Source organism: Podarcis pityusensis (genome assembly GCF_964106645.2).
Source record: "Podarcis pityusensis genome assembly, chromosome: 2".
In the NCBI taxonomy this organism is placed as follows: Eukaryota; Metazoa; Chordata; class Lepidosauria; order Squamata; family Lacertidae; genus Podarcis; species Podarcis pityusensis.
This window is the reverse complement of record NC_138029.1, coordinates 9,629,455-9,656,018: the sequence shown is the minus strand read 5'-3', so window position 1 is coordinate 9,656,018 and position 26,564 is coordinate 9,629,455. Positions and strand designations below refer to the sequence as shown.

Below are 26,564 nucleotides of genomic sequence, written 5' to 3'. Positions count from 1 at the left end.
CTCCCCATCCCTGCTCGCGAGCATCCATGTCCCAGGACTGCAATGAGGGAGTGCCATGAATGGAGGAAAGCTGGGACAGAAATGTAATAATACATAGCAGGCCGTCATCTGTTTCCAGGGTCCCTCACTGAGCTCTCCCTGGACTCAGCTCTAAATCCGTGTGGCTGTGCTGAGATTTGCATTACGAGAGTCAAGCTTAGCCAAAATACTTAATTAAGGCAGCGATTTTATACACACCTACCATATATGGGAACTCAGTGGAACTGAGGACAGGGTTGTAAATAGCAAATTTCTGCAATCTCAAAAATAGCAGGAAATGTTTGTTCTGGTTAAGTCTTACTCAAATGTGTGGGACATACACTGCAATCCTAAACTCCTTTACCCAAAACTATTCCTGCTGAGTTCAGTGGAATGTGTCCATGCCGTAGTGTGTTTAGGATTGCAGCCTTAGTTGCAAATAATGTGCCTCATTGACAGCGGCCCTGAGAGCGGGGAATAAATGCTTTGGCCAAATAAGACGGAACACATTTCAATGGGACTTAAACCAGGCATGGAATTTGGTGTGGGGGGGGCTCAGCTGGACCTAAACTACCCCGTTATTTCTATATTGGGGTCTTGATACTTAACCTTTTACAGGACTCTCCATATGTTTTGGACTGTAATTTCCCCCATCGCTGGGCACTGGCCATGTTGGCTGCAGCTGAAGGAAGCTGCAAGCCAGCAACATCTGGACGGCAACATGTTGGCTACCCCTGGGTAAACAGAAAACAATAGAAATAGTTAGAAAATGAACAATCGGTTTAGACACACACCCAGCCCCATTTACATCAGGCTCTGTTTTTTAAAAATACATTTTTTGGGGGCTGGGTATTTAATGTCAAGTGTTTGATGGCCTGTGAGAAACTAGAATTGTACATGCCTGTTGTCATCTGTGGGCACTCAGAATTATTGAGTTAAATTGCACCCCTGACTTAAAGCAGGTTTCTCTGGATTACCCAAACCTCTACTCTAACAGAGAAGACAGCTGTCATTCTTTTTTTGTCATGTGATTGGGAGAGCAATTCAGCCTTGTAACGGATGCTGACATTGTTTTGGGAAGGATCCTTGTCAAATTTTGATTCTGACACGCTTGCCAAACTTCATGTTTCAGCTCTAAAGCAGGTGTATTGTAATACAGGTGAGGCTGAGGACGGGATGCCATATGCCTCTCTTTCGGCACCCCCACCCCCACCCCAAATAAAAATCTGTGTCATTATGGATATCTCAAGTCTCTTTGTTCTTAAGCACCACACCCTGAGCTCCATATGCATAGTGAGGCATGCATGGAGCTTTAGCAGGTGGAGGCAAATTCCTATTCCGATAGTTCAGTAGAACTGGAATCCTACACACAGGATTGGCCAAGGTGCAAACTGGGTCAGGGCGCAAATACTGCGAGTCTCCTTCCTCCTGGGGAAGGGAAAGGTACGCTGCTGGTTTCTAGTGCGGATTTTCCGCGGATTCCAACCATCTCTCCAAACGGTCGCATTTAGAGATGTGATTTTATCAGCCAGATGGATATAGCAAGCCGGTTTTCTTAAAAAATATATATAAAATAAAAATGTAACATAAAATAAAATGGCTTCTTTCTCTCCCCCCCCACCCCGAAACCCCTCCCCTGCCTCTATCTAGGAATCTTTCAGATGTGTCTGGATGGGGGGAAAGGGGAGGAGGATGTCTGCCCGGGCACTTTTCACATTTCCCGGGGACTCATTTTTCTCCCCCCTCCACGTGGTCGAGGTCGGTGGCGCAGCGGTTACGCACCAGCCCCTCGGTTTGGGGCCGCCGCCGGCCCGCCTCTGAGCCCCGGAGTCCCCTCCCCGCGCAGACATCCATCCATCCAGCCACCCGCTCCGCGCTCTCGCTCGCTCGCTCGCTCTCCTCCCGAAATGTTTTATTTAACATGCTGTACCGGAAGGAGAAGCCATATTCCCCAGCCTTGAGCCGCCGCCACCGCCGCTGCCGCTGCCGCTGCCACCGTTGCCATCCGGGCTGCCGCGCGCCCCAGCCCCCGGACCTCGGGGGCGGCTGCAGGAGGCTGCGTAGGGGCCGCTGGCAACCCCGCGCGGTGGGGGGCGCCCGGGGACGAAGCCCTGTTGCATGCCGGGGGGCGGCCGTATAAAGAGCCGCGGCTTCGCCAGGGGCCGCCGCAGAACCGGAGCCGCGCGCCCCGCGCCGACGCCGACACCCGATCCAGGCGAGCCAAGCTTGGGGCCGATCGCCGCCCGCCTGCCTGCCTTCCTGCGGGAGATCGGCTCGAGCGGAGCCGGGATGCGGCTTCTCCAGGCCCGCTGGCGCGGCTGCGGCTGCAGGAGGGAGCGGACATGCCCGTAGCTCTGCAGACAAAAGAGCCGCCTGCGATTGCAGCTGCCCAGCCGGCCCCCCGAGGGGAGGAGGCGGCGGACAAGGGCCTGGCGGCGGCGGCGGCGGCTAGGCGCGCTCCACGTCCCGGAGAGTAAGAGTCGCCTCGTCCGCGCTCGGCAGCAGCGGAAGAGCCGAGAGGAGAAGGAGCGATCGCGGCGCGCTGGCTGCCGGAGCCTCGGCCGCCTCCACCCACCCGGCCCCAGTTCCGCGCTCCTCTGCGGAGCCGCTCGCAGGCCCCGGACGCCCGGAAAGCTTTCCTCTCGCGCTGCCAGCCATGGCCCCCGCGAATCCGGACGCGGGCTGTCCGAGAGGGGTCCGAGAGGGACCTACGGAACGCGCCGCGTCCTAGGGGAGGCAGACCCGCCCCGGGAGGGAGCGGAGCGCGCCTCTCGCCCACCGCGGCCGCCTTTGCGCCTTCGCCCCAGCGCATCCCCTGCGCCTCTGGCCAGGCCCACCCGTCGTACCCCCTCCTCACCCCCTGCCCTTATCCCAGACCCCCAGCAATAGACTCCCCCGTCCCAGGATTAACCCCCTCGCCATCACCCCTCCGGAAGGCCTTTCTTCTCCGCGCCCCCGGCTGCTCCCCTTCGTTCCTTCCCTGCGCCCCGTCACCCCGGGTACCCTGCACACACCTGTAAACGCGCAGCCTTCCTTTCTCCCAGCGCCGGCGCCTTTTGTGCCCGAGATGTGGGTCCCGAGGCTGGCCCCCCGCTCGCCCCTCTGCGGCCCCCGCTGCTCCCCATTGCCGCTCCTCTCCTCCGCTTCTTCCCCGTCCCCCGATGCGGGGCAGGGGCACAGCTAGGCGCCCTTGGCCCCTTACCCTTCTCGTCCCCCGTCCCCCTCCTGCCGCCCCCCAAGAAAGCTAAACGCTGCCGCCGTCGTCGTTGCTGCTGCTGCTGCTGCTGCTGCCGCCGCCACCGGGGGAGGTAAATGATGTTCAAGTACCGGATCCGCATGTTCTTCAACGAGCTGAAGCTGCTGGTGTTGATGCGGCGGGGCCGCCCAGAGCCCGAGCCGGGAGCCGGGGGAAGCCGCGGGGCGCTGGGCGGCAGCGGCTGCGGCTGGCCCCCCTTCGCCGACTGCTCGGCCCGGCAGGACGATGAGGCCGAATACTACGGCGGCGGAGGCGCCGAGACCCGGCCGCGGAGCCTGGCCCTGGAGGAGAAGGACCCCCGACCCCAACCCCCTGGGCAACAGCCCGGGCAGCAGCCCGCGGCGGGCGGGGCAGGGGGAGCTTTGGACTCGGTGTCGCTTAGCAGCAGCTTGGATAGTGGCATGAGGACCCCGCAGTGCCGGATTTGCTTCCAGGGACCTGAACAGGTCAGTGGGGCAGAAGTGGGGGGGGGGACTGGTGGGGGGGTTGCAGCGGGCTGAGTATGGAGTGCAGCCGGATATGGGGAAGACCCCCCTGCCCCTGGCACCATGGCCTAGTGGTGGGGGTGCCCAGGTACCGACCTGGTGGTGGGATGCCAGGGGATCTGGGTACCAGGGAGGAGGGTGAGCAAAGCCCAGGGACTGGGAGCCTGTGGCCTGCCAGATTTTGCTGGACTTCCATCATCCCTTGAGTCCAACAGCATCAGAGAGGCCACAGGTTCCCCACCTCAGGTGTGGCCTGTATTGCTTACCTGGCCTTTAAAAACAGGGGCATGGTTTCAGACGATCTGGGCTCAGATGAAAAACACGCACACACACTTATACAAGGCCAAGATGGGCCAAGGGTGTTGGTTGGCACCTCATCAACGAAGTTCCCAAAGTGTGGACCAGGTTCTTCACTTATGAAGTGGCTGTCAAGGCTGCAGATGATTTGGGTATGAGAGACACTGACCCAACGGAGGAGGATGGTCTGGCCAGTGGGTGGGCCAGACCATTGACTTGTGACTTAGCTTCCAGGATGCCAGGTGATTTGATATATAGGAGCACAGACTGGGGTGTGTGCTGTGAGGTTCATATGGGAGAGACGTAGTGATGCTACAGTAACGTTGGCCAAGTTGGTGGCATTACAGTGGTACCTCGGGTTACAGACGCTTCAGGTTACAGACTCCACTAACCCAGAAATAGTACCTCAGGTTAAGAACTTTGCTTCAGGATGAGAACAGAAATCGCACGGCGGGGGTGGGAGGCCCCATTGGCTAAAGGGGTACCTCAGGTTAAGAACGGACCTCCAGAACGAATTAAGTTCTTAACCCGAGGTACCACTGTACACCCTTTTAGTAAATGTTGTACATCAGGAAGGGGGACCAGATGTTAATGGAGTCCAGCTCCCATCAGCCCCAGATTATTGGAGTTGTAGTGCAACAACATCTTGAGGACCACAGCTTCCCTTCGCTTGTTGTATGCCCAGGTGACTATGGTTCTTGGGTACTGGGTATATGGGGAAATAGCATACATGTAGAGCAAGGTTTCCCAAACTGCTATTTCCAGCTGCTGTTGGACTACAACTCCCATCATCCCCAGCTAGCAGGACCAGTGGTCAAGGATGATGAGAACTGTAGTCCCAAGAACAGCTGGAGACCCAAAGTTTTGGGAAACCCTGATGTATAGGATGCGGAACCTGGGCTCGCTTGAGCTGAGACATGATCGCCTGCCTGTCCTCATGGTCATATAGGTAGCTAGCAGTCTGTGGGAGGGCGTCACCTGTAGATATGGATTGCATTGGCATTTGGGGACTGGAGAGTGCTTTGAAACTATAAACAAGGCCCCTCCTTGCATGGACCAAAAGGTGTGTGGTGTTTGGGATACTTGGAAAGGTTGCATTTCTCTAAGCAGGGAGGATCAGAGCTGGAAGCTGCCATCCTTAGCACGCTTACCAAGGAGTAATGCCCACTGAGCATACATAGTGAGATTTGGAGTAAACATGCAGAGGATCGTTTACTTGCATGGACGTTTGAATGCGCCCTGCTTTCTTATCTCCAGGAATTTCTCCTCCCTCCTCCCCCAAAACAGCTGCCTTAAGGAGTGCGGAGAGACAAAGAAGGAGGCTTCTTCTTTGAATAGTGCAAAGGCGGAGGGGTGGCTGGGGCGGGGGGGGGGGGGGAGAGCTGTTTCAAGAAGACAAGAAGACTGTAATTAGCTGCTGGAACAGTGTATGATGGAGAATTTTGGAATTCCAGCAGACAGCAAGCGGCAGGGGTGTTTAAAAGCTGAACCTGGGAAGAAGACCACACCTCCAGGAATAGTCTGGTTGGCTCGGAGGCATGCCTCCGATTGATCTCTGTTGCCACCTCTTGCAGCAAAGAGGTGTTTTCTATTTCAGACATTTCAGCAATGGTCACACCAGCGGCCTGGGCTGAAGCTTTTGAAACGCACACAGAGGAGGAGAGCACCAGTTTGCAAAGGGCGACTGACTGTGTGTGCGTCTCTGTGTCTTTCTCTCCCTCCCCCCCCCCCCCACTGATGTGCATGAGAAACCGTACTGTAGACAATGGGAGCATCTTCCTAAGGGTCTCAATGCCCTAGTTAAGAGGAGCTAGAATGTAGGAAGTTGACATAGCTTGTAGCATTTTCTGGAGGATAAAAGGAAGGTGGCCATTGTTTACCTTTGAAATCCTTGGGGATGCTGGAAGATGTGTGAGGCAGGGCCCTATCCTTACTCTGGGCTGCTTCATCCTTCCCTCATGGGAACTCATTTAAATACAGACAGAAACTGGAGTGAAGATTAATTTTGTGTGTGTGTGGTAGAACCCGTAATTAATCATGTTCTCAGAGATCAGGCAGCCACAGTATTTAATATTGACAATTCCCCCATGCGGGTTGTCTAAGACAAGGAAGGGTGTATTCAGAATGCGCTCGCACTGCTGCACTTGGAGAAGTTTGGTCTGGGGAGTCTTGTCTCAAGCTCTTGATGCCAGAGCTTGCAGGTGAAAGCCTTTTTTGGCAAGGTGGGGGGCAGAGGCAAGCAGCTTTGCACACAGTAAGGAGAGAACAGTCATGTTGGGGGAAGTGTCATGTTTGCGAAGGGCCCTCGAGGAAAACACCATACCAATGGCAACATTGAAGGTTATACTGGGGGAAGTCGGTCACTTTTAGGAATGGTTTAAAAAGGTTGCGGAGCCCAATAGAATTGCACCTTTTCAAAAGTTAACCTGGAATGACCAGCACTCTGTTTCCATGCTTGTGATTGCTGTTATAGCTCCGAATCACTTTGAAAGAGTTGATTTATGTGCGTGTAAGACTAGTGGGACGCGGGTGGTGCTGTGGGTTAAACCACAGAGCCTAGGACTTGCCAATCAGAAGGTCGGCAGTTCGAATCCCCACGACGGGGTGAGCTCCCATTGCTTGGTCCCTGCTCCTGCCAACCTAGCAGTTCGAAAGCACATCAAAGTGCAAGTAGATAAATAGGTACCCCTCCGGCGGGAAGGTAAACGGCGTTTCCATGCGCTGCTTTGGTTCGCCAGAAGCGGCTTAGTCATGCTGGCCACATGACCCGGAAGCTGTACACCGGCTCCCTCGGCCAATAAAGCAAGATGAGTGTCGCAACCCTAGAGTCGGTCACAACTGGACCTAATGGTCAGGGGTCCCTTTATCTTTACCTTTAAGACTAGATGAGGCTGTTGGTTCTTCTTCACCCAGTGCTGTCTCCTCAGACTGGCAGTGGCTGCCCACGATCTCAGGTAGGAGTCTTACCTGTCCCTTGCTCCCTGATCATTTTCAGTGGCGATGACCTGGAGCAAAGTTTGTGCTCATCCACTTAGTATAAAAGGTAAAGGTACCCCTGCCCGTACGGGCCAGTCTTGACAGACTCTAGGGTTGTGCGCTCATCTCACTCTGTAGGCCGGGAGCCAGCGCTGTCCGTAGATACTTCCGGGTCACTTGGCCAGCATGACGAAGCTGCATCTGGCGAGCCAGCACAGCACACGGAACGCCGTTTACCTTCCCGCTAGTAATCGGTCCCTATTTATCTACTTGCACCCGGGGGTGCTTTCGAACTGCTAGGTTGGCAGGCGCTGGGACCGAACGACGGGAGTGCACCCCGCCGCAGGGATTCGAACCGCCGACCATGCGATCGGCAAGTCCTAGGCGCTGAGGTTTTACCCACAGCGCCACCCGCATCCCTATCCACTTAGTATAGCCCCCTCAAAAATAGGAAAGTTGAAGTGTGCCAAGGAGTTTCTCATCTGTGTTAAGTGGCGTGTGTGTGTGTGTGTGTGTGTGTGTGTGTACAAGAGAGGAAGATGAAGCCCCGTAGGCGAAGAGTTTGGTAGTGTGAGCTGGAGAGAGGCAGCTGAACCTTCCGTGGATGGGTTGTTTATAATTCTCAGCTGAGATGAAGGCACAGGGAAAAGTTGGGAGTGTCGGTAGCCCATGCAGAAAATCCATTTTCAGATCCCCCATCTTGCATACCTTTGAAGAAAGGAGTCTGTTGTGCAAAGGATGGACACTTTGTTTGCTTCCATCATTATACTGAATGATTGTGAACGAAGGAAACCCAGGTGGCTCTGCTAGTGTGTCCGTGTCCGGTGTGGTTGGTTTTATGTTTCTGTGGCTATGCACACGTCTGTTCTAATTTGAAGGGCAGGAATAATAATTATACATTTCCCTTTGTCTGTACATTCAGATTTGGAAAATACCGTATTTTTCGCTCTGTAACACGCACCAGACCATAAGACGCACCTAGTTTTTGGAGGAGGAAAACAAGAAAAAAAATATTCTGAATCTCAGAAGCCAGAACAACAAGAGGGATCGCTGTGCAGCGAAAGCAGCAATCCCTCTTGCTGTTCTGGCTTCTGGGATAGCTGCGCAGCCTGCATTCGCTCCATAAGACGCACACACATTTCCCCTTACTTTTTAGGAGGGAAAAAGTGAGTCTTATAGAGCAAAAAATACAGTACTTGAAGATTTCCACATCTGTGTATGTGCTTGTGAAGAAGCTCCTGTGTTTATCTGTGCTCACTTCCTGCATTGATAGCTGTGTGTGTAGTTGAATTCACATTTCCAAATATATATATGTGTGCATATTTCACACTTAGTGCATTAGTAAAAATGGGCCTGATTCGGGGGTGGAAGAAGAGTCTAGATGTGGAGAATTCCTATGAGTATATGCACATATACAGTCAATTGGCTTTTGTTCTGTATCCATATAATCACACCTCCATGTGGCCATTTATTAGCATGAATGTGCACTTATTGTAAATGATGTGAGTTCCGTTTTCTTTTGCTCTTGGCCTGCCATGACCTGGATGATGTCTCTGCGGCTTAATTTGAGCCAGGATTTGCTGGCATTTAGCCCCTGGGACCTGTTAGTAGTGCCAAGTCTCAGCCCTTTCAAAGTAATGAAATAATACATGGTCAGCTGAAGACATTTTGGTGACTGTAGACAACAACCAGGTGGCACCCCGCCCTCCAATAATTAACTTGAGGTGGAACCCAGTTAGCACCCTTGTGCAGTTCCCTTTGTTTCAGTGGAGCTTGTGCAGGAGAACTTCCCTGTTGGCACGTGACACACTAGCATCTGCTCTGCCTCCCTTACAGCCTCATCCTGTGTCTCTTTTTACTCTCTAGTAAGCCCCACTGTATTCAGTTGGGTTCCCACCCCAGTAAGCATGCATAGCATAACAGGCTTCGGACTTGACACTTGTTACTATTGGGGGCTTTCATCCCATTGCGAAAAAGCAGGTGTGGGAGCCTCCAGTTTGGCTTGTCTCCTCCACACAAGCCCTGTACCAGCTCTTTATTTTAAGCGCATCATCCATGCCAGGGCTAACACATGTGAGATCTAGTTTGGCCCTTAATGGCATTCAGTCTTGCCTCTCCATGCCTTAGGGTGGTGCCTACTGGGGCCGCTTCACTTACTGCAGGGGTCAGCAGACTTTTTCAGCAGGGGGCCGGTCCACTGTCCCTCAGACCTTGTGGGGGGCCGGGCTATATTTTGGAAGAAAAAAATAATGGACAAATTCCTATGCCCCACAAATAACCCAGAGATGCATTTTAAATAAAAGCACACATTCTACTCATGTAAAAACATGCTGATTCCTGGACCGGATTTAGAAAGTGATTGGGCCGGATCCAGCCCCTGAACCTTAGTTTGCCTACCCATGACATATTGCATTGTTTAGATGCATGTTTGTGTACGTATGCATGCAGCTGCAACAAGCAGGTGTTTTGCAAACATGTATATTGTGGAGGCATGCTAGTCGGACCTGCGATGGGCTGCAGGCTCCCTGCTGAGTGCACACTCAGTGACCGACCTAGGTTTCCCTCTGCATAATGTATGAAAAAGCACTCCGCTTAACAATGAGGATAAATTAAAGGTTGAAAGGCCTGCCCTGAACTATCGAATTGACTGTGATTGGCTCAGGACAGCAGCCTGAAATAGGAAAGTGTTGCTGGCTTCATGGGAGGGCCAGAAGGAGAGTATGTATTCTGAGCAGCAAGTGGCAGGATTGTGGGAAAATTAATTGGAACTTGATGCTTACGAACGAACAAATGAATATTCCTTGCTGCAAAGTTCAGAGGACACAGCCTGGGAATGCTGGGACCTTAGCTAGCTGGGCTGACCTGCAAAGCAAGTGCTTAAGTTTTGTATAAAAGGTAAAGGTAAAGGACCCCTGACAGTTAAGTCCAGTCATGAATGACACTGGGGTTGCGGTGCTCATCTCGCTTTACTGGCCGAGGGAGCTGACGTTTGTCCGCAGACAGTTTTTCCGGGTCATGTGGCCAGCATGACTAAGCCGCTTCAGAGCAACGCCATTTACCTTTCCGCCGGAGTGGTACCTATTTATCTACTTGCGCTTTGACATGCTTTTGAACTGCTAGGTTGGCAGGAGCTGGGACCGAGCAACGGGAGCTCACCCTGTCGCAGGGATTCAAACCGCCAACCTTCCGATCGGCAAGCCCTAGGCTCAGGGGTTTAGACCACAGCGCCACCCGCGTCCCTAAGTTTTGTATAGCATCTGATTATTTAGGAATATTATGAATGAATTAGGGACTGTTTAGCAACTGCTGCCTGGGGCTGATAGGATCTGGAATCCAACAAGATCTGGAGTCCACAGGCTCTCCATTCCTGCCCTAAGGCTCGGATTGGGAATCTTCAGGGTTTTGCACGACTATCCCACATAGCAAACCACTCTCAGTCTGCAGGTTAGGGGGTTCTCTGGATAATGAAATGGTTCTGTGCCGTGTTGTGACCTGCCTACTCTCACTTGCCATTGGTTCTTTCACCTGAAAGGACTATAAAATGTTCTGGGTCAGGCAGGCCTTAGTGACAGCAGTTTCCACTGTGCCTATCCAGTTGCAAGATCTAATGTCTGCCACCTTAGAATCATTTAATCATGGAGCTGGAAGGGACCAGAAGGGTCATCTAGGTCAGCTCCCTGCAATGCAGGAATCTTTTGTCCAAAGTGGGGCTCAGACCCACAGCACTGCGATTAAGAGTCTCATGCTCTGCCAACTGAGCAGCTCTGAGCTATTTGACATTATCCTGCAGTAGTTAAGGTCTGAATGATTTGAACCCATGTCTCCCAGCCTGGCCTTGGGAAGTGTTGTTTTCTTCAGGCCCCTCACTTTGAGTCGGAAGAGTTTTGGAGAAGAGCAACAAGAACGATTAGAGGAACAAACAATTTCCCTCATGAGGAAAGATTAAATGTGAATATGTTGTGTCTGAGAGAGGATGCGTAAGAGCGTTTTCTACAGATAGATCAAAAGGGGCAAGAAAGCTGTGAGTACAAGATATAACACACCCCAAAATGGATAGCAAATAGATTTAGATCATAAATCCGGCCCTCTAAGCATGCCTGACTGGATTATGGGTTTAGGCTAGAAATCAGAACCATGAATCGCTGCAAACCATGATGGCAACAAGGAACATCATTGGATCCATTTATTTATTTATTGCACTTGTATTCTGCACTTTTGCAGAAAGGTCTAGGGAACATATAGGCATGTAGACCGAGACCACATCCTTGTTCTGGTGGCTAACCCCAAGTGTGGGGACTCAGTGGTTGTCGGTCATGCTTGCTGGGGATGATGGGTGTTGTAGTTCAGGGACAAAGTTTTCCCACACCTGGGCTACCCGTTACCAATATAGAGTCGACTGTCATTTTCCTCCTAACTCATCAGCCTCACATATAAACAGAGATTCCAGCTGGGCCTTGGAAGTCTGGATTTAGTGTCTGATGTTTTCTTCTGTAGTGCGTATAGAAGAGAAACGTCTCTCTGGAATGCAACAAAAAGCCAAGTTTCAGGACTCATGGGCTCTGCTTTTTGGAAGTAGGGATGTTTTGGATGTTTGGGTGACAGAATCGAATCTTCAGAGTGCCAAGCAGTTAGGTGGGAGATGTCAGCAAGCTTCCTATTGCTGCCATTTTGCAGAGCCAATTAGACACCGAGCAACTTAATGCCTACAGATACTTCTCGATAGTGGTAATTAGTGTATGGAATTCACTGTCACATGACAAGCAAACCATGATCTGTAGCCGGGGCTTGTTGCAGTGAAAGAAACCACAAGCACTAGTTTGGACACATAGCTGTCAACTTTTCCCTTTTCTTGCGAGGAATCCTGTTCGGAATAAGGGAATTTCCCTTAAAAAAAGGGGAAACCTTGACAGCTATGGTTTGGACAGGACAGTTAGTCAAGGACTGTGGTTTGCTTCCTCCGTGCGCTCGAGGGATGGAGCAGAGTTGCCCAGGTTGCCGTCTTAAATCATGACCTGTTGCTTTACTGTGATGCACAAATTATTGGTAAGGAATATTAAGATGCTTCCACCGCAGACTGAAGGCTGAAATGGAAGTAACCACTATGCTGGTAATTCGGGGCTTCTTTAATAGGTGGGATCCCAGTTTCGGAATGCTCTCCCTAAGGAAACTCGCCTGGTGCCTGCATTGCTATCTTTGCAGCATCAAGTTAAGACTTGTCTGTTGTTGTCCAGGCCTTTTACAATCTGCCTTTAAGTCCCTCTGGTGTGGTTGGTGGTTTTAGTGTCTGGTGGCTTTTTTTAGTTTTGCGCTGTCCATCATATGTTGTGTTGCTGCTGCTGCTGCTGTTGGTTTTTTAATGTGGTTGCTTCTCAAGTTTATTGTGCTTTTATGGAAGTATGGCTTTATGGTTACGTTTTTATTCTGCTTTTTTGGGGGGGGGTCTATATACAACACCTAGGGGATTCGTTTTACAATGAATAAATAAAAAATGTAAAAGCTCACACGATGCTATGCATTCCTTACCTTTTCAAACACTGTTGAAATATTTAAATGTTTACGTTATCCAACTCACACAAGTGTGCACCCACCGTTCCATCCTCCCAATTGCTTTGCAGTTTTAAAAATTAATATTATTTCATGCAGGCTATTCAAATAACCTTTTTCTGCTGTTGAGGCTTGTTGGCGGAGGGTAGGACTTGGATCTAGGCATTTTGGCCCAGCCGGCGATGTGCAGAGCAGCTGTGTGGCCAAAGGGAGGGCTTTTCCTCCGTTCATCGGCTTCCATAGGCTACAGTCCCCAGAAGCTTTGCAGGGAGTGGCGTCCAGCGGAGGAATGAGTCATTGGTGAGGCACAATGCACACTGAAATGTCACTTTAATTGTAGGCCTGACTTACCATCCTGGCTTCGGGGCAGCGGGCAAAACGTTTTCCATCCCACGCAGAGCTGTCCCTGTGGGAGGTTTGGCTAGCCAATCAGCAGGCAAGGCAAAGCGGAATCAGTGTACATTCTGGCTGCCTGGATTCCACCTCGGAAAAAGGAGGCCATGCCTTTGAGCATGTGCAGAGTGCCATGTAACCAGCACCCGCATTTCTGGGATGCTGCCAGTGGAGTAGAGCAGTATTAGAAACTGTTGTTTTGTTGTTGTTGTTGTTTAGTCATGTCCGACTCTTCTTGACCCCATGGACCAGAGCACGCCAGGCACTCCTGTCTTCCACTGCCTCCCGCAGTTTGGTCAAACTCATGCTGGTAGCTTCAAGAACACTGTCCCACCATCTCATCCTCTGTCGTCCTCTTCTCCTTGTGCCCTCCATCTTTCCCAACATCAGGGTCTTTTCCAGGGAGTCTTCTCTTCTCATGAGGTGGCCAAAGTATTGGAGCCTCAGCTTCAGGATCTGTCCTTCCAGTGAGCACTCAGGGCTGATTTCCTTAAGAATAGATCGGTTTGATCATCTTGCAGTCCATGGGACTCTCAAGAGTCTCCTCCAGCACCATAATTCAAAAGCATCAATTCTTTGGCTATCAGCCTTCTTTATGGTCCAGCTCTCACTTCCATACATCACTACTGGGAAAACCATAGCTTTAACTATATGGACCTTTGTTGGCAAGGTGATGTCTCTGCTCTTTAAGATGCTGTCTAGGTTTGTTACATAATATAATCACTGATCCATCCAGCTCAGTCTTGTTTGCACTTCCTGGCGAGGGTTTTGGGGCAGGAGAGTCTTTCCTAGCCCTGCCTGGAGATGCCTGGAATTGAGCCAAGAACTTTCCTTCATGCAAAGGATGTGCTCTGCCACCCATCTGTGTTCTGCTCTAGAAGCTGGGGAATGGTAGGCTGCTGATAAAGGAGAGCTGGGGAAAGGGAGTGGGTCAGGCGAAGAAGGGAAAGATGAGACAGGGCAACCAGAGAGAGAAGAGATTGTGGAGGGAGAATGGCCAGGGAGGAGCTTCAGGGGTGAAGAGAAGGCCAAAGTGGTCTCTACCAGCCTGGTACCCGCCATGTGTTGTTGGACTCCAACTCCCCATCTGCCCCAACCCTTCCTAGCTGTGCTGGCTGGGGGATGATGGGAGTTGGAGTCCAACGGCATGTGGAGGCTGCCTTGCTGGTGAAGGCTGGATGAAAGATTGTTGTTGTTGTTGTTGAGTCGTTTAGTCATGTCCGACTCTTCGTGACCCCATGGACCAGAGCACACCAGGCACTTCTGTCTTCCACTGCCTCCCGCAGTTTGGTCACACTCATTCTGGTAGCTTCGTGAACACTGTCCAGCCATCTCGTCCTCTGTCGTCCCCTTCTCCTTGTGCCTTCCATCTTTCCCAACATTAGCGTCTTTTCCAGGGAGTCTTCTCTTCTCATGAGGTGGCCAAAGTATTGGAGCCTCAGCTTCAGGATCTGTCCTTCCAGTGAGCACTCAGGGCTGATTTCCTTCAGAATGGAGAGGTTTGATCTTCTTGCAGTCCATGGGACTCTCAAGAGTCTCCTCCAGCACCAGAATTCAAAAGCATCAATTCTTCGGCGATCAGCATTCTTTATGGTCCAGCTCTCACTTCCATACATCACTACTGGGAAAACCATAGCTTTTACTATACGGACCTTTGTTGGCAAGGTGATGTCTCTATTTTTTAAGATGATGAAAGATTAGCCCTTGAAGAATCCAGACGAGGGTTTTAAGGCTCTCTCTCTGTCCCATCGTTCTGATGTCACTTCCTGCTTTGCATTGCCAGAGCCCACAATTTAATTGCTTATGGGGAAGACCTATGCATTCACCTTTTCCTCCTGGAGCAGTCCTGGCTGAACTTGTTCTGCAAGCTGGCAGTGCTGAACAACTGAGTTAGGGGACGCCTGGAGGCAAGTGTTAATTGAGGGAATATTAATAATGATGAAATGAATACATATTAATGTCCCACTGCCACTCCAAAGGCTTTTGCCCAACCTGGAGTTGAATGTATTAAATTTTATTTTTATTTTTAATAATTCATGTCCCACATTCCTTTCATCAGGAAGTGGCTCACAATATTTTTTCCAAAAAAAAAAATATCAATAAAACATCGTGCAACAATAAATACAAAATCTTTTTCCTGCATTCAAGCCCAAGAAGTGCTTACAAAAGGATCAATGGACCAATGCGCCTATTTCCATAGTTTCATTGTGAACCTGAGTACTCCAGTGTCTCAGGGTAAATCCTGAGAAGATTTGCAATGTTAATTCTCCTTCCTCTTCCTCTTCCTGTATATTAATTACCGTATTTTTTGCTCTATAAGACTCACTTTTTTCCTCCTAAAAAGTAAGGGGAAATGTGTGTGCGTCCTGTGGAGCAAATGCAGGATGCGCAGCTATCTCAGGAGCCAGAACAGCAAGAGGGATTGCTGCTTTCACTGCGCAGTGATCCCTCTTGCTGTTCTGGCTTCTGAAATTCAGAATATTGTTTTTTTCTTGTTTTCCTCCTCCAAAAACTAGGTGCGTCTTGTGGTCTGGTGCGTCTTATAGAGCGCAAAATACGGTACATCACTAATGTCTGCAAATTATTAGCTCAAATTCTGCATTGGTGTACTTGGTATTTGTGTATTTGGGGAAAGGATGTAGCTCAGTGGTACAAGGTTCTGGGTCCAAGCTTCCCTGGACCCAGGGAAGGTTTACCCATCTGAAACCCTGGAGAGCCACAGCCGATCAGTGTAGACAGTACTGAATGGGATGGCAGCTTCCCATGTCCCTAGCCATCTTGGGATGAGAGGTGGCTTTTCCAGCCAGAAAGTGGATTTTTATAGCCAGATTGTGGCGTAGAAATATGTGGTCACAAAGGGGCAGCAGCAGGGAAAATAAAAACCCATTCCCAGGGAGGGTTGAAACCCAGTTAATCCACAAGCCAGTGGAATATTTGGATTTTAGGCCAAGTAGTCAAGTGACAGGGACGTGGGTGGTGCTGTGGGTTAAACCACAGAGCCTAGGGCTTGCCGATCAGAAGGTCGGCGGTTCGAATCCCCGCAAAGGGGTGAGCTCCTGTTGCTCGGTCCCTGCTTCTACTCACCTAGCAGTTCAAAAACACGTCAAAGTGCAAGTAGATAAATAGGTACCGCTCCGGCGGGAAGGTAAATGGCGTTTCCGTGCGCTGCTCTGGTTCGCCAGAAGCAGCTTAGTCATGCTGGCCACATGACTGTACACCATACGCTGGCTCCCTTGGACAGTAAAGCGAGATGAGTGCCACAACCCCAGAGTCGTCCGCGACTGGACCTAATGGTCAGGGGTCCCTTTACCTTACCTAGTCAAGTGACACTCTTAAATCCAAATCTTCTGTTATATTTTCTTATAGTCCGGTGGCTGGTAATTCCAGACTCTCCAAGTGTCCCTATTTTCCAGGGGCGCCCCTGATTTAGAGAAGCTGTCCCAGTTCCTGATTTGATCCTGGAATGTCCCACTTTTCCTTAGGATGTCCTTATTTCCATTGGAGAAATGTTGGAGGGTATGGAGTTATCTGGCCCTCAAGCCATCTGAAGGCAATCCTGTATAGGGAAGTTTTCCAATGTTTTATTATGTTTTTATATATGTTGGAATCTGCCCAGAGTGGCTGGGGCAACCCAGTAAGACGGGTAGGGTATAAATAGTAAAATTATCATTGTGGAATGGGACATCCCTATTTTCATTGGAGAGATGTTGGAGGGTATGTCATTCCGTTTGCAGATCGAAAGACAATTGGGGGTGGACCTGGTGGGCAAAAAGTCAACATTGCCTTAAGAACAGGGCTCCCAAAACTTCTTGGCCTTTCCTCTCTGGAGAACCAAAATGGCCGACCCACAACTTCTACTGTTGCTTGGAGGACATAACTACAACCTCTACGTGAGGGCTTGCTTTACTACCGTTTAACATGTATTTAGTGCCAACAGTTTGCCAGAAGTTGTACAGAACATTGAAGTGACAGTTCTTTGCCTGAGGGACTGACAGCCTTAAAGTTGTATGCGTACTGCTACTCAAAGTCTTGGTGAGGCCTTGCTGTCGAGTGGTCCAAAAACAGTGGTCTGATTCTGCGCTGTCACTATGGTGTAGTTGCTGTTGAAAAAGCACACGACAGGGGGAGAGGGAACCTTCACCATCAGGGGCTAACCTGCCCCACAGCCCCACATTATTGCTGTGCTGCGGTTGTCGCCCAACCTGTATCAGTACGATGGGGGTGTAGGCAGTGTTAGAAACTCAGATATATAAGGTAGGCACTAAATGGCTCCTTAAACCAAAGTTAAAGGTAAAGGTAAAGGGACCCCTGACCATTAGGCCCAGTCGTGACTGACTCTGGGGTTGCGGCGCTCATCTCGCTTTATTGGCCGAGGGATCCGGCGTACAGCTTCCGGGTCATGTGGCCAGCATGCCTAAGCCGCTTCTGGCAAACCAGAGCGGTGCACGGAAACGCCGTTTACCTTACCGCCGGAGCAGTACCTATTGATCTACTTACACTTTTGACGTGCTATCGAACTGCTAGGTTGGCAGGGACCGAGCAAAGGGAGCTCACCCCATCGCGGGGATTCAAACCGCCGACCTTCTGATCGGCAAGCCCTAGGTTCTGTGGTTTAACCCACGGCACCACCTGCGTCTCCCAAATGGAATGTCTAGCTGCCATTTTGGGGCAAGACATCATTTTTCAAATGATGGATGTGATTATCAGTTAAACATCCGGCTGGTTCAGATGACAACCTTTGAGCTAGGTCAAGAACTTTGAGAACTTAAAGAAGAAAAGTCCATTTATCCAGGGACCGTCCATATATCTATTGGCCTATTCCGACCTCTTTTTCTTAAAGGTGACACAGTCAGACCATTCATAACATAAGAATATTCTTCACAACTGTGAGCAAGGCAGTGGGGTGGGTTGAGCGAAGACAAGCTACGACCATTAACTAGAACGTTGCTTACTGCTCCAGCTCAGGCTGCACAGAAAAAGCATTTTGGTACCAGAAATTAATTCTGAATGTGCAGATAAAATATAACAGATAGAATTCTACCAGGTGGGGCATTAGTATGTGAAAACAGTCAAGATCCAATGATCCCCATACTGGAGCCCAGCATATTCACTTGGTCGCAAGTGGTCAATAGCTCGGTGCAAAATGTGGCTGGCGCCTGGCTAATTTCAGACACCGGCCACATTTAATGGGGCGCCAGCATGCACATCCACCAGTGATTTGTGTGCAGTGCTAGCACACTGGCATTTAAGCACCACTGCTAGTGACATGTGAACAGGGTGCTGGTCTTTGGACACCCAGTGCAAGTCACCTTTCACACAGAAATCCACTCCTGTCTAGCTATTTCAGCAGCCTAATATAGGTGGCATTGGTTGTCTTGTTGTTGCTGTTGTGAAACAGTTGAGAGATGGAAACCCTTGCAGATCTACTGCAAATTGCCGGTCGATCCTGATCAACTTTCTCACACCCCACACACCCAAAGCACATTACTTGCTTAAAGAATGCCACAGAACTCAGTGCCATCCTAGGGAGAACGGTGTTTATTTGTTCTGCAGTTACGCCATTCAAGTGGAAAACTGGCTTGCATCGACGAGAGTCAACAGAAGCTTTGCAGACAATAGACTCATTGCAGGGAATGAGTCATTTTGCTGGGCGCAGAATTCAGCATCCTGAGAACTTATTTTTTAAATGTCCCTGGGTCTTAAAGCTGTGCCTTGGAAGTCTGGGTGCAGAGTGATTTTTTTATTTACTATATTGTTTCTACATTTAATTAATTAATGGCCTTGGCAGTGCTGTGTGCACGTGTGTGTGTGTTTGTGCAACGCCAAGTGAAATTTCAGAAGCCAGAAGAGGAACCGGGCAGGATTTCAAGCAGTCAGGGCTTGTGGGCCACAGATAACTTTTTGATCCTCCTCTTCTCTGCAAGAGAAGCAAAACGAAAGGAAGGAAAATGGGCATCCCTGTGCCTCTGAATCCACACATGCCAATTTCCCCTCCTGTCATGACTGACAGCCTGCCCAGTGCCCAAACTGCTCTGGAGTTCCTGCTGTTGGCAGTGTGGTTGTTGTAACATCTGGAGAGAGCTTAGTAGCATGGGAAAATGGCATCTTGTTGGGCGCGTTAATTCATGGTGTTGATGAGTTTTGAACTGGGACTGGGCACAGCAAAGCTACCTTAGATCTTGCATGTGGCTCAGGTTCCTGAACCCTCTTTAGTTATGCACGAAGCATGCAACTTTTATGCCTGAGATTGGCAGAGGTTATGAGCCCTCCTGGTTGGCCAGACAGGACTGGCATTTACCGTATTTTTCACTCTATAGGACGCACCGGACCATAGGACGCACCTTGTTTTAGAGGGGGAGAACAAGAAAAAAAATTCTCCCCCTCTCTGCTCGGTGCCCCTTCAGCGAAGCGGCAGGAGAAACGGAGGGGGAGATTTTTTTTTTTCTTGTTCTCCCCATCTAAAACAAGGTGCGTTCACCCAAAGCGTTCCCACTGCGCTCTGGAGGCTTCAGGCAGCTACCTTGGAAGCCTGGAGAGCGAGAGGAGTCGGTGCGCACTGACCCCTCTCGCTCTCCAGGCTTCAGCGAAAGCAACGCATAGTCTCCGGAGCGTGGAGGGAGTGCTCCCTCTGCCCTTCGGAGGCTTCGCGTTGCTATCGCTGAAGCCAAGGAGCCTGCATTCGCTCCATAGGACGCACACACATTTCCCCTTAATTTTTGGAGGGGGAAAAGTGCGTCCTATAGGGCGAAAAATATGATAGTTGGTGCAAACTGCATAGCTGCCAAGATCCAGCACCTCAAAAGGGCGTACTAATATCAATCCATGTCTAGCTGCCATCAAGACACCACAAACACCAGAATTGGCAAGAGGATCCATTGGTGGGTCTTTGGAAGCTCTTTGGAAGCAGCTAGGCATGCCAGCGAGTGATGGTGGTGTTGTAAAAAAATAAAAACGGGGTTCACTTTTGCAGCCCAGCTCCCCAAAGGACTCTGAGTCCCCTAAGTCCATGACTGGTCAGAGGACAATGGCTGGAGGCAGGAACCAGTAGAAGGAAAGCAAGGAATCTATTAATTTTCCTGTTGCAACAGAGACCCCCACCCCCACCCTTTGCGAGGAGGTGAGGACCCAGAACAAAAGTGTTCAGGAACCTTCAAAAACCAGCCCCTTAGCCAAGACCACTCAAAAAGCATCATACGTGTTTCACAGAAAGAGGCGGTCTACAACAGAAATTTGAGAGTGTGGCTTGTCTCCTGTTTGTCAAGGTATTGCTTGCTGACTGAAAATTACCTGGCCATTCCTTTGAGATGGTAAATGCCTTAGTTCTTGAATCCAGGTCACAGACCTACCCGATTCATACACAAAATATGCCTTGAAGACAGGAATTGAAGGATTTGTAAACAGAAGAATGATCGGGAAAGGTTTCCCCAAGAGATTTCCTTCTGCAGAGGGAATATTTAAGAGACATTTGGAGAGCCAAGATAGCATTTGGGAGTGTTCTGTGTGCTAAAATAAAGTGTGATTTTCTCAGGGAATATTTCCTAAATTCTGAAGGGTTGTTTTTCTGCTATGTGTCTGCACCCTAAAACTTTATAACAGTGGCAGGGAGCAGCCTCTGCTTGCTGGCCTGTCCTTTCTTTCTTGGCCTGATCCTAGCCACCCTATTGCCCAGGGAGAGAGAGAGTGGTATCAAGTAAGTGGGTGCAGAAAGGAGTGCCTTTCCTGGGCCAACCTGGAGATTCCAGGGATGTAAACTGGTACCTTCCCCATGCAAATTAGATGCTCCAGAGCTACATCAGCAGTCTAGATAGGCCTTAGATCAAGCTCCCTTTCACCCTACATGTGGCGGCAACAGCAGCAGCAGGTAGTTTGAGGTGAGGAGCGGAACTGAACAGAGCCAGCAGGTCTATGCGCCATGCTGCGAGCCCCTGAAATGTTTCCACTGTTGCCTCCCACATCCCATGTGCTATCGGCAGCCCTGCAGCTCTGCGGGTGAGTTTTGTGTGTGTGTGCGAGAGAGAGAGAGTGTGTGCGCGCGCGAGTGAGTGTAAGCAAGGCAGCAGCAAAGGGAATTAGCCAGCCGTGAAATTGCCGATTACAATAGCCGGCCGAGCCAATGGTGTGTTCCTGGCCTGAGCTGGCAGATGAGTCCCCAGCACACCTTTTCAGGGAAGAGGCACTGTTGCATGCAGCAATGGGTTCAGAGGAGGGCTGTGAGGTTTGGGGGCTTCCAGCTCACCTGCGGGAGGGAAGAGGAAGAATGCCGTTTGGCACTCGATGGACAGAGGGAGTTGTGTGGGAATGCACAGGTATGCTGTTCTTCAGAAAGAAAGCTAATAAGCAGAAGAGCGGTGGAAATGACCCGTAAGAGCTGTGCTGGATCACACCAAAAGCCCAGCATCTCACAGGGGCAAGTAAGATCTGAGTGCAACTGCCCTCCCTTGCAGTAGCTAGAAACTAGTACAGTGGTACCTTGGTTGTCAGACTTAATCCATTCTGGGAGTCTGTTCGACTCCCAGAACGGTTCAAAAACCAAGGCACTCAATCGGAAGCCATGGACGTCCGGCTTCCAAAAAACGTTCGCAAACCGGAACACTCACCTCTGGGTTTGCGGTGCTTGGGAGCCAATTTGTTCGGCAACTAAGCCGTTTGACAACCAAGGTACAACTGTATATAGAGACGTACGGGCTCTGGAGGTGACACGTGGCCATCATAGATAGCTGCCATTGATACCCCTTATACTACTTTAATTTAAAATCCTGTTTTTAATTGTCTTTTATGGGTAATTTTAATGTCTTACTCTTTTTGCCAGCCACTTAGAGGTCTTATTGCAATCAAGCGATCATATACCTTTTGTTAAATAAAGAAATCCTCCATGAATTCAGCTAAACCCTTTTTAAAGCCGTCTCGGTTGGTGACCATCAGTACATTTTGTTGTAGCGAATTCCATAGTTGAACTGTGTGCTATATGAAGAGGTACTTTTGTCCATCCTGAACCTTCTAGCATCCAGCACTTAGCAGAGGGACATAGACACACATTTCTTACCTCCTTCCATTGTAGGAAATGTCAGTTTATTCTTACTGTTTCCTTCCTGTTCTTTACCCAGTTACTGATCCAAAAGAGGACCTGCTCTCTTATACCATGACTGCTAAGCGTGCTCAGGAGTCTTTGGCAAGAGACTTGCATTGGCAGGGGGTTGGACTAGATGACCCTTGGGTCCCTTCCAGCTTTACAGTGCTATGATAAGGTAAAAGTAAAGGGACCCCTGATCATTAGGTCCAGTCGTGGCCAACTCTGGGGTTGCGGCGCTCATCTCGCTTTATTGGCCAAAGGAGCCGGCGTACAGCTTCTGGGTCATGTGGCCAGCATGACTAAGCTGCTACTAGCGAACCAGAGCAGCGCATGGAAACGCCGTTTACCTTCCTGCCGGAGTGGTACCTATTTATCTACTTGCACTTTGACGTGCTTTTGAGCTGCTAGGTTGGCAGGAGCTGGGACCGATCAATGGGAGCTCACCACATCACGGGGATTCAAACCGCTGGCCTTCTGATCGGCAAGTCCTAGGCTCTGTGGTTTAACCCACAGCTCCACCTGTGTCCCTCAATGCTATGATACTATGACTTTATTGAAAGCTTACTGAAAGTCTTGAGTACACAGGGGCTACTGTATTCACACACCTTCCTCCCACCCACATTTGACACTCTGAAAGAACTTTAAAAGGCTAGCTGGGGTGTTTTCAGAGGGGGGCTTAATATTATAACTGGTTCATTCAGATATCACAAACGGGTTGTTGGCACCAGTTGTTTGTTTGTTTTTAAACTTACTGGATTTCCCCCAGAAAGAGTGAATCTGGATTAAATAAAGGGTGGGGGTTAGGGACAGGAATAGGGACTGTCATTTTGATGCTGATAACATTGTGTGGATACTGCAAGAACTTGGCATGCATGAGGAACAGTCATCCCACAATAAATATCCACCTAGAAGCACCTTAAAGTCTTACCCTTGCGGAAGCCATGCTGGTTCTGCTCAGCAAGACTTGTTCTTCTATACACTTGTCAATTCTACCTTTAATAATGCTTTCTACTATGCTTCCTAGAACTGACCTGAAATTTCCCTCCATCCCTTTTTCACAATTGGTGTTATGTTAATCATTTCGCTGTCCTTGGTTATGGAGATTGTTCTTCGGGACAAGTTATACCTTTCTATTAAAAGATCAGCAATTTCACTTCTTTTACGAACTCTCAGATGGATGCCATATAGACCTAGTGATTTGTCCTTTTTAAACTTATCAGTGGGATGCGGGTGGCACTGTGGGTTAAACCACAGAGTCTAGGACTTGCCGATCAGAAGGTCAGCGGTTCGAATCCCTGTGACGGGGTGAGTTCCCATTGCTCGGTCCCAGCTCCTGCCAACCTAGCAGTTTGAAAGCACGTCAAGGTGCAAGTAGATCAATAGGTACCGCTCCGGTGGGAAGGTAAACGGCGTTTCCGTGCGCTGCTCTGGTTCGCCAGAAGCGGCTTAGTCATGCTGGCCACATGACCCGGAAGCTGTCTGCAGACAAACGCCGGCTCCCTTGGCCAATAAAGTGAGATGAGCGCTGCAACCCCAGAGTCGGTCATGACTGGACCTAATGGTCAGGGGTCCCTTTACCTTTTAAACTTGTCAATAAGACCTCAAACTTGTTTCTTGTCACCGCTGTTTATCTCAGTTCCTCTGACTCCTTACCTATGAAACTTAGTTCAGCCATTGGAATCTGCCCTACTTCTTCCACAGTGGAGACAGATGCAGAGAATTCGTTCTGCTTCTCTGCATTCTCCTTTTTCTAATACCCAGTATTTTTCCTGTAGTGTGAAACAGACCCCATTATACCAGAAGGTCCTACGTCATCTAAAATCAGGAGAAGCCAAGCAATGTGGTTATCACATGGTAATAATCATACAGGGGAAAATTGATTTAGATGAACAATTGATGGCCCTTTCGTATTGTAATGAATGCATCACAGACTAACATTTTCCCCATCGACAGCCACTGCCTGCTGATTACATGGCTGTTGTTGTTATTTTAAAGCTCAGATCCATATATGTTTGGGGGAAAGGGAGAAATCTTTATTTCCTGTTCCCTATGGCCTGGTTAGAACTAATTGAAAAGCGAGTGTTCTGTGAAATAGTACTTCTCACACGGAAGATCTGAATTTGCTGTTGTGAGTCAAGTTAACTGCCCTTTCCTTACGTTTGGCCTGGCCTAGTCATTGACGGCAGGCAGTGGATAGTAATAGCTGATCGGAGAATTATGTGAAAATGATACACAGGTGGTATTTAACTCCGAGTAGGTTGGCTAAGAGGTATAGAGCAGAATCAGATATGTGTTGGAAATGTAAAGAAATGAAGGGAACATTTTTTTTCGTATGTTGTTGGCCTTGTAAAAGGTAAAAGAATATTGGGAAATGATCTATAATGAGTTGAAAAAAATGTTTAAAATACCTTTCCCGAAAAGACTGGAATCTTTTTTGTTGGGAATAATCCAAGTGTCAACAAAATTTATTTATGTATGCAATAACAGCGGCCCGAGTTTTGTTAGCCCAAAAATGGAAAGTGAGGGAGGTCCCAGGCAAAGAGGACTGCCAAGTTAAGACGGCAGAATATGCAGATCTTGCAGGTTTAACATATAGAATAAAAGAGCAAGAAGAACACACATTCAAAGAAGACTGGAAAATATTTATTGAGTATATGGAAAATAGCTGTACACAGCTGAAAACGCTGGCAGCATTAAGATAAAGTCAACAGTGTAATTAACGCCTGAGTGATGTAAAAGTGGATAACTGATTAATATAGTTATAGCAAAATATGCAGGAATGAAATATTAAGAAAACGAAACAAGGAAAGAGAAGGAGGAAAGTCGTTGGATATTTAACAGTATGTAAAATGTTTATTTTCAGATGTAGAAATGGAAAACGGAATAAAAATTATACATACATATATGGGTTAAACCACAGAGCCTAGGACTTGCCGATCAGAAGGTCGGTGGTTCGAATCCCCGCGATGGGGTGAGCTCCCGTTGCTCGGTCCCTGCTCCTGCCAACCTAGCAGTTCGAAAGCACGTCAAAGTGCAAGTAGATAAATAAGTACCGCTCTGGCGGGAAGGTAAACGGCGTTTCCATGCGCTGCTCTGGTTCGCCAGAAGCGGCTTAGTCATGCTGGCCACATGACCCAGAAGCTGTACGCCGGCTCCCTCAGCCAATAAAGCGAGATGAGCGCCGCAACCCCAGAGTCGGCCACAACTGGACTTAATGGTCAGGGGTCCCTTTACCTTTTACTTTTTATGTTTCACTGCCCTGTTTGAAATTAGCCAGGTGCCAGGCGCATTTGGCAACTGCAACTACGTGGAAATTTCTGAGCGCCAGCCAGGTTGGCGACCACAGTTCAAAAACCTCTGTCTTAGTCTACTGTTAATAACCTCCATATCGTTAATACCATTTCCATTTCCACTGTTTGTGTTTCTCTTTCTTGTACTGGGACAAGGGAATTGTTGTAGGAGTTAAGCAACAGAATCATAGAATTGTAGCATTGGAAGAGACCTTGTCATTTAGTCCAGCCCCCTGGTGAAAAGACATTCAGTTGTGGCAACCACAACCTAGATTTAAGGTGCTATTGGGCGCCTTTTTTTCTGTACCCAAGTTTCTAGCCCTGTTTACTGGAATAGGCAATAAGGACAAGACTATCGGCAGCTGCTAGTCAGGATGGCTGTTTGCTACTTCCAGTACCAGCAGCAATGTGAATACCAGTTCCCATGTGCTATTGCACCCATATCCTGGTGGTGGGCCTTGCAGGAATCATCTGGGTGGGCAGTGTGTAAACAGAATGCTGGAATTAGGTGGGAACTTTTGCTCCAATACTCCAAATATATCTAAAACAATGGGAGAAATTGGAAGGATATCAAAAGAGAAGATAGACAGGGACTGGAAGGATACTTGCAAAACCATATTGAAAAATCAGAACTCCTATTAGAATAAACAAGTTCCGTTTTAAATACTGAAATACTAAATAAGATGGATTACAATGTGTAATAGAAAAAGGAGCATGAAATTAGGTTAAAGGTGTGTGAAAGAAAGTAATAGAAGTGGAAAGAAATTGCAATTCAGTAGATTGGAAGTCTAACACAAAGGATGGTGGTGGGAAAAGGAATTATCTGTGGGATTGAGTGTAGGTATGTTTGAATATTTTTAAGGATTGTATAAAATGTATGTTTGTATGCTTGTATATTTGCAATATGTGTGTATTAATGCTGAATTATTTTAACAATAAAAACTAAAAAAAAAAAGATGGGAACTTTTGCGTGATCCAGCTGGGCTCTCCTTGTGTCCTTAGCAATGCCTGCCTGTGTGCTTGCTTCTGTGCCCCTAGAATAACTGCCCAACCTATGGAGGCACCATAAGTTGCTCTCCTCCTCCAAAGGAAACATTTGGCGCAAAGGCAGCCTTGAGTTTTCTCCATTGCTTGGGGGGGAAGGGGGAAGCGCAAAACAAGACGACTCAGCCTTTGCTGTGCGAAATGTGAGTTTCTTTTGTATCTTCATAGTGAGTTATAGTCAGGAAGGTCTG

General features: G+C 49.0%; 1 protein-coding gene across 1 annotated transcript in view; it reads left to right on the top strand.

The window, feature by feature from the left end:
* Window positions 1-1,705: 1,705 nt before the first annotated feature.
* The window catches only part of MARCHF9 (membrane associated ring-CH-type finger 9), a 49,382-nt gene continuing 24,523 nt past the window's right edge, over window positions 1,706-26,564 (top strand). The window contains exon 1 of the mRNA XM_080994909.1: window positions 1,706-3,720. Within this exon, the coding sequence (XP_080851035.1) occupies window positions 3,331-3,720 (390 nt within the window). The 5' untranslated portion in view covers window positions 1,706-3,330. The remainder of the gene's footprint in view (window positions 3,721-26,564) is intronic.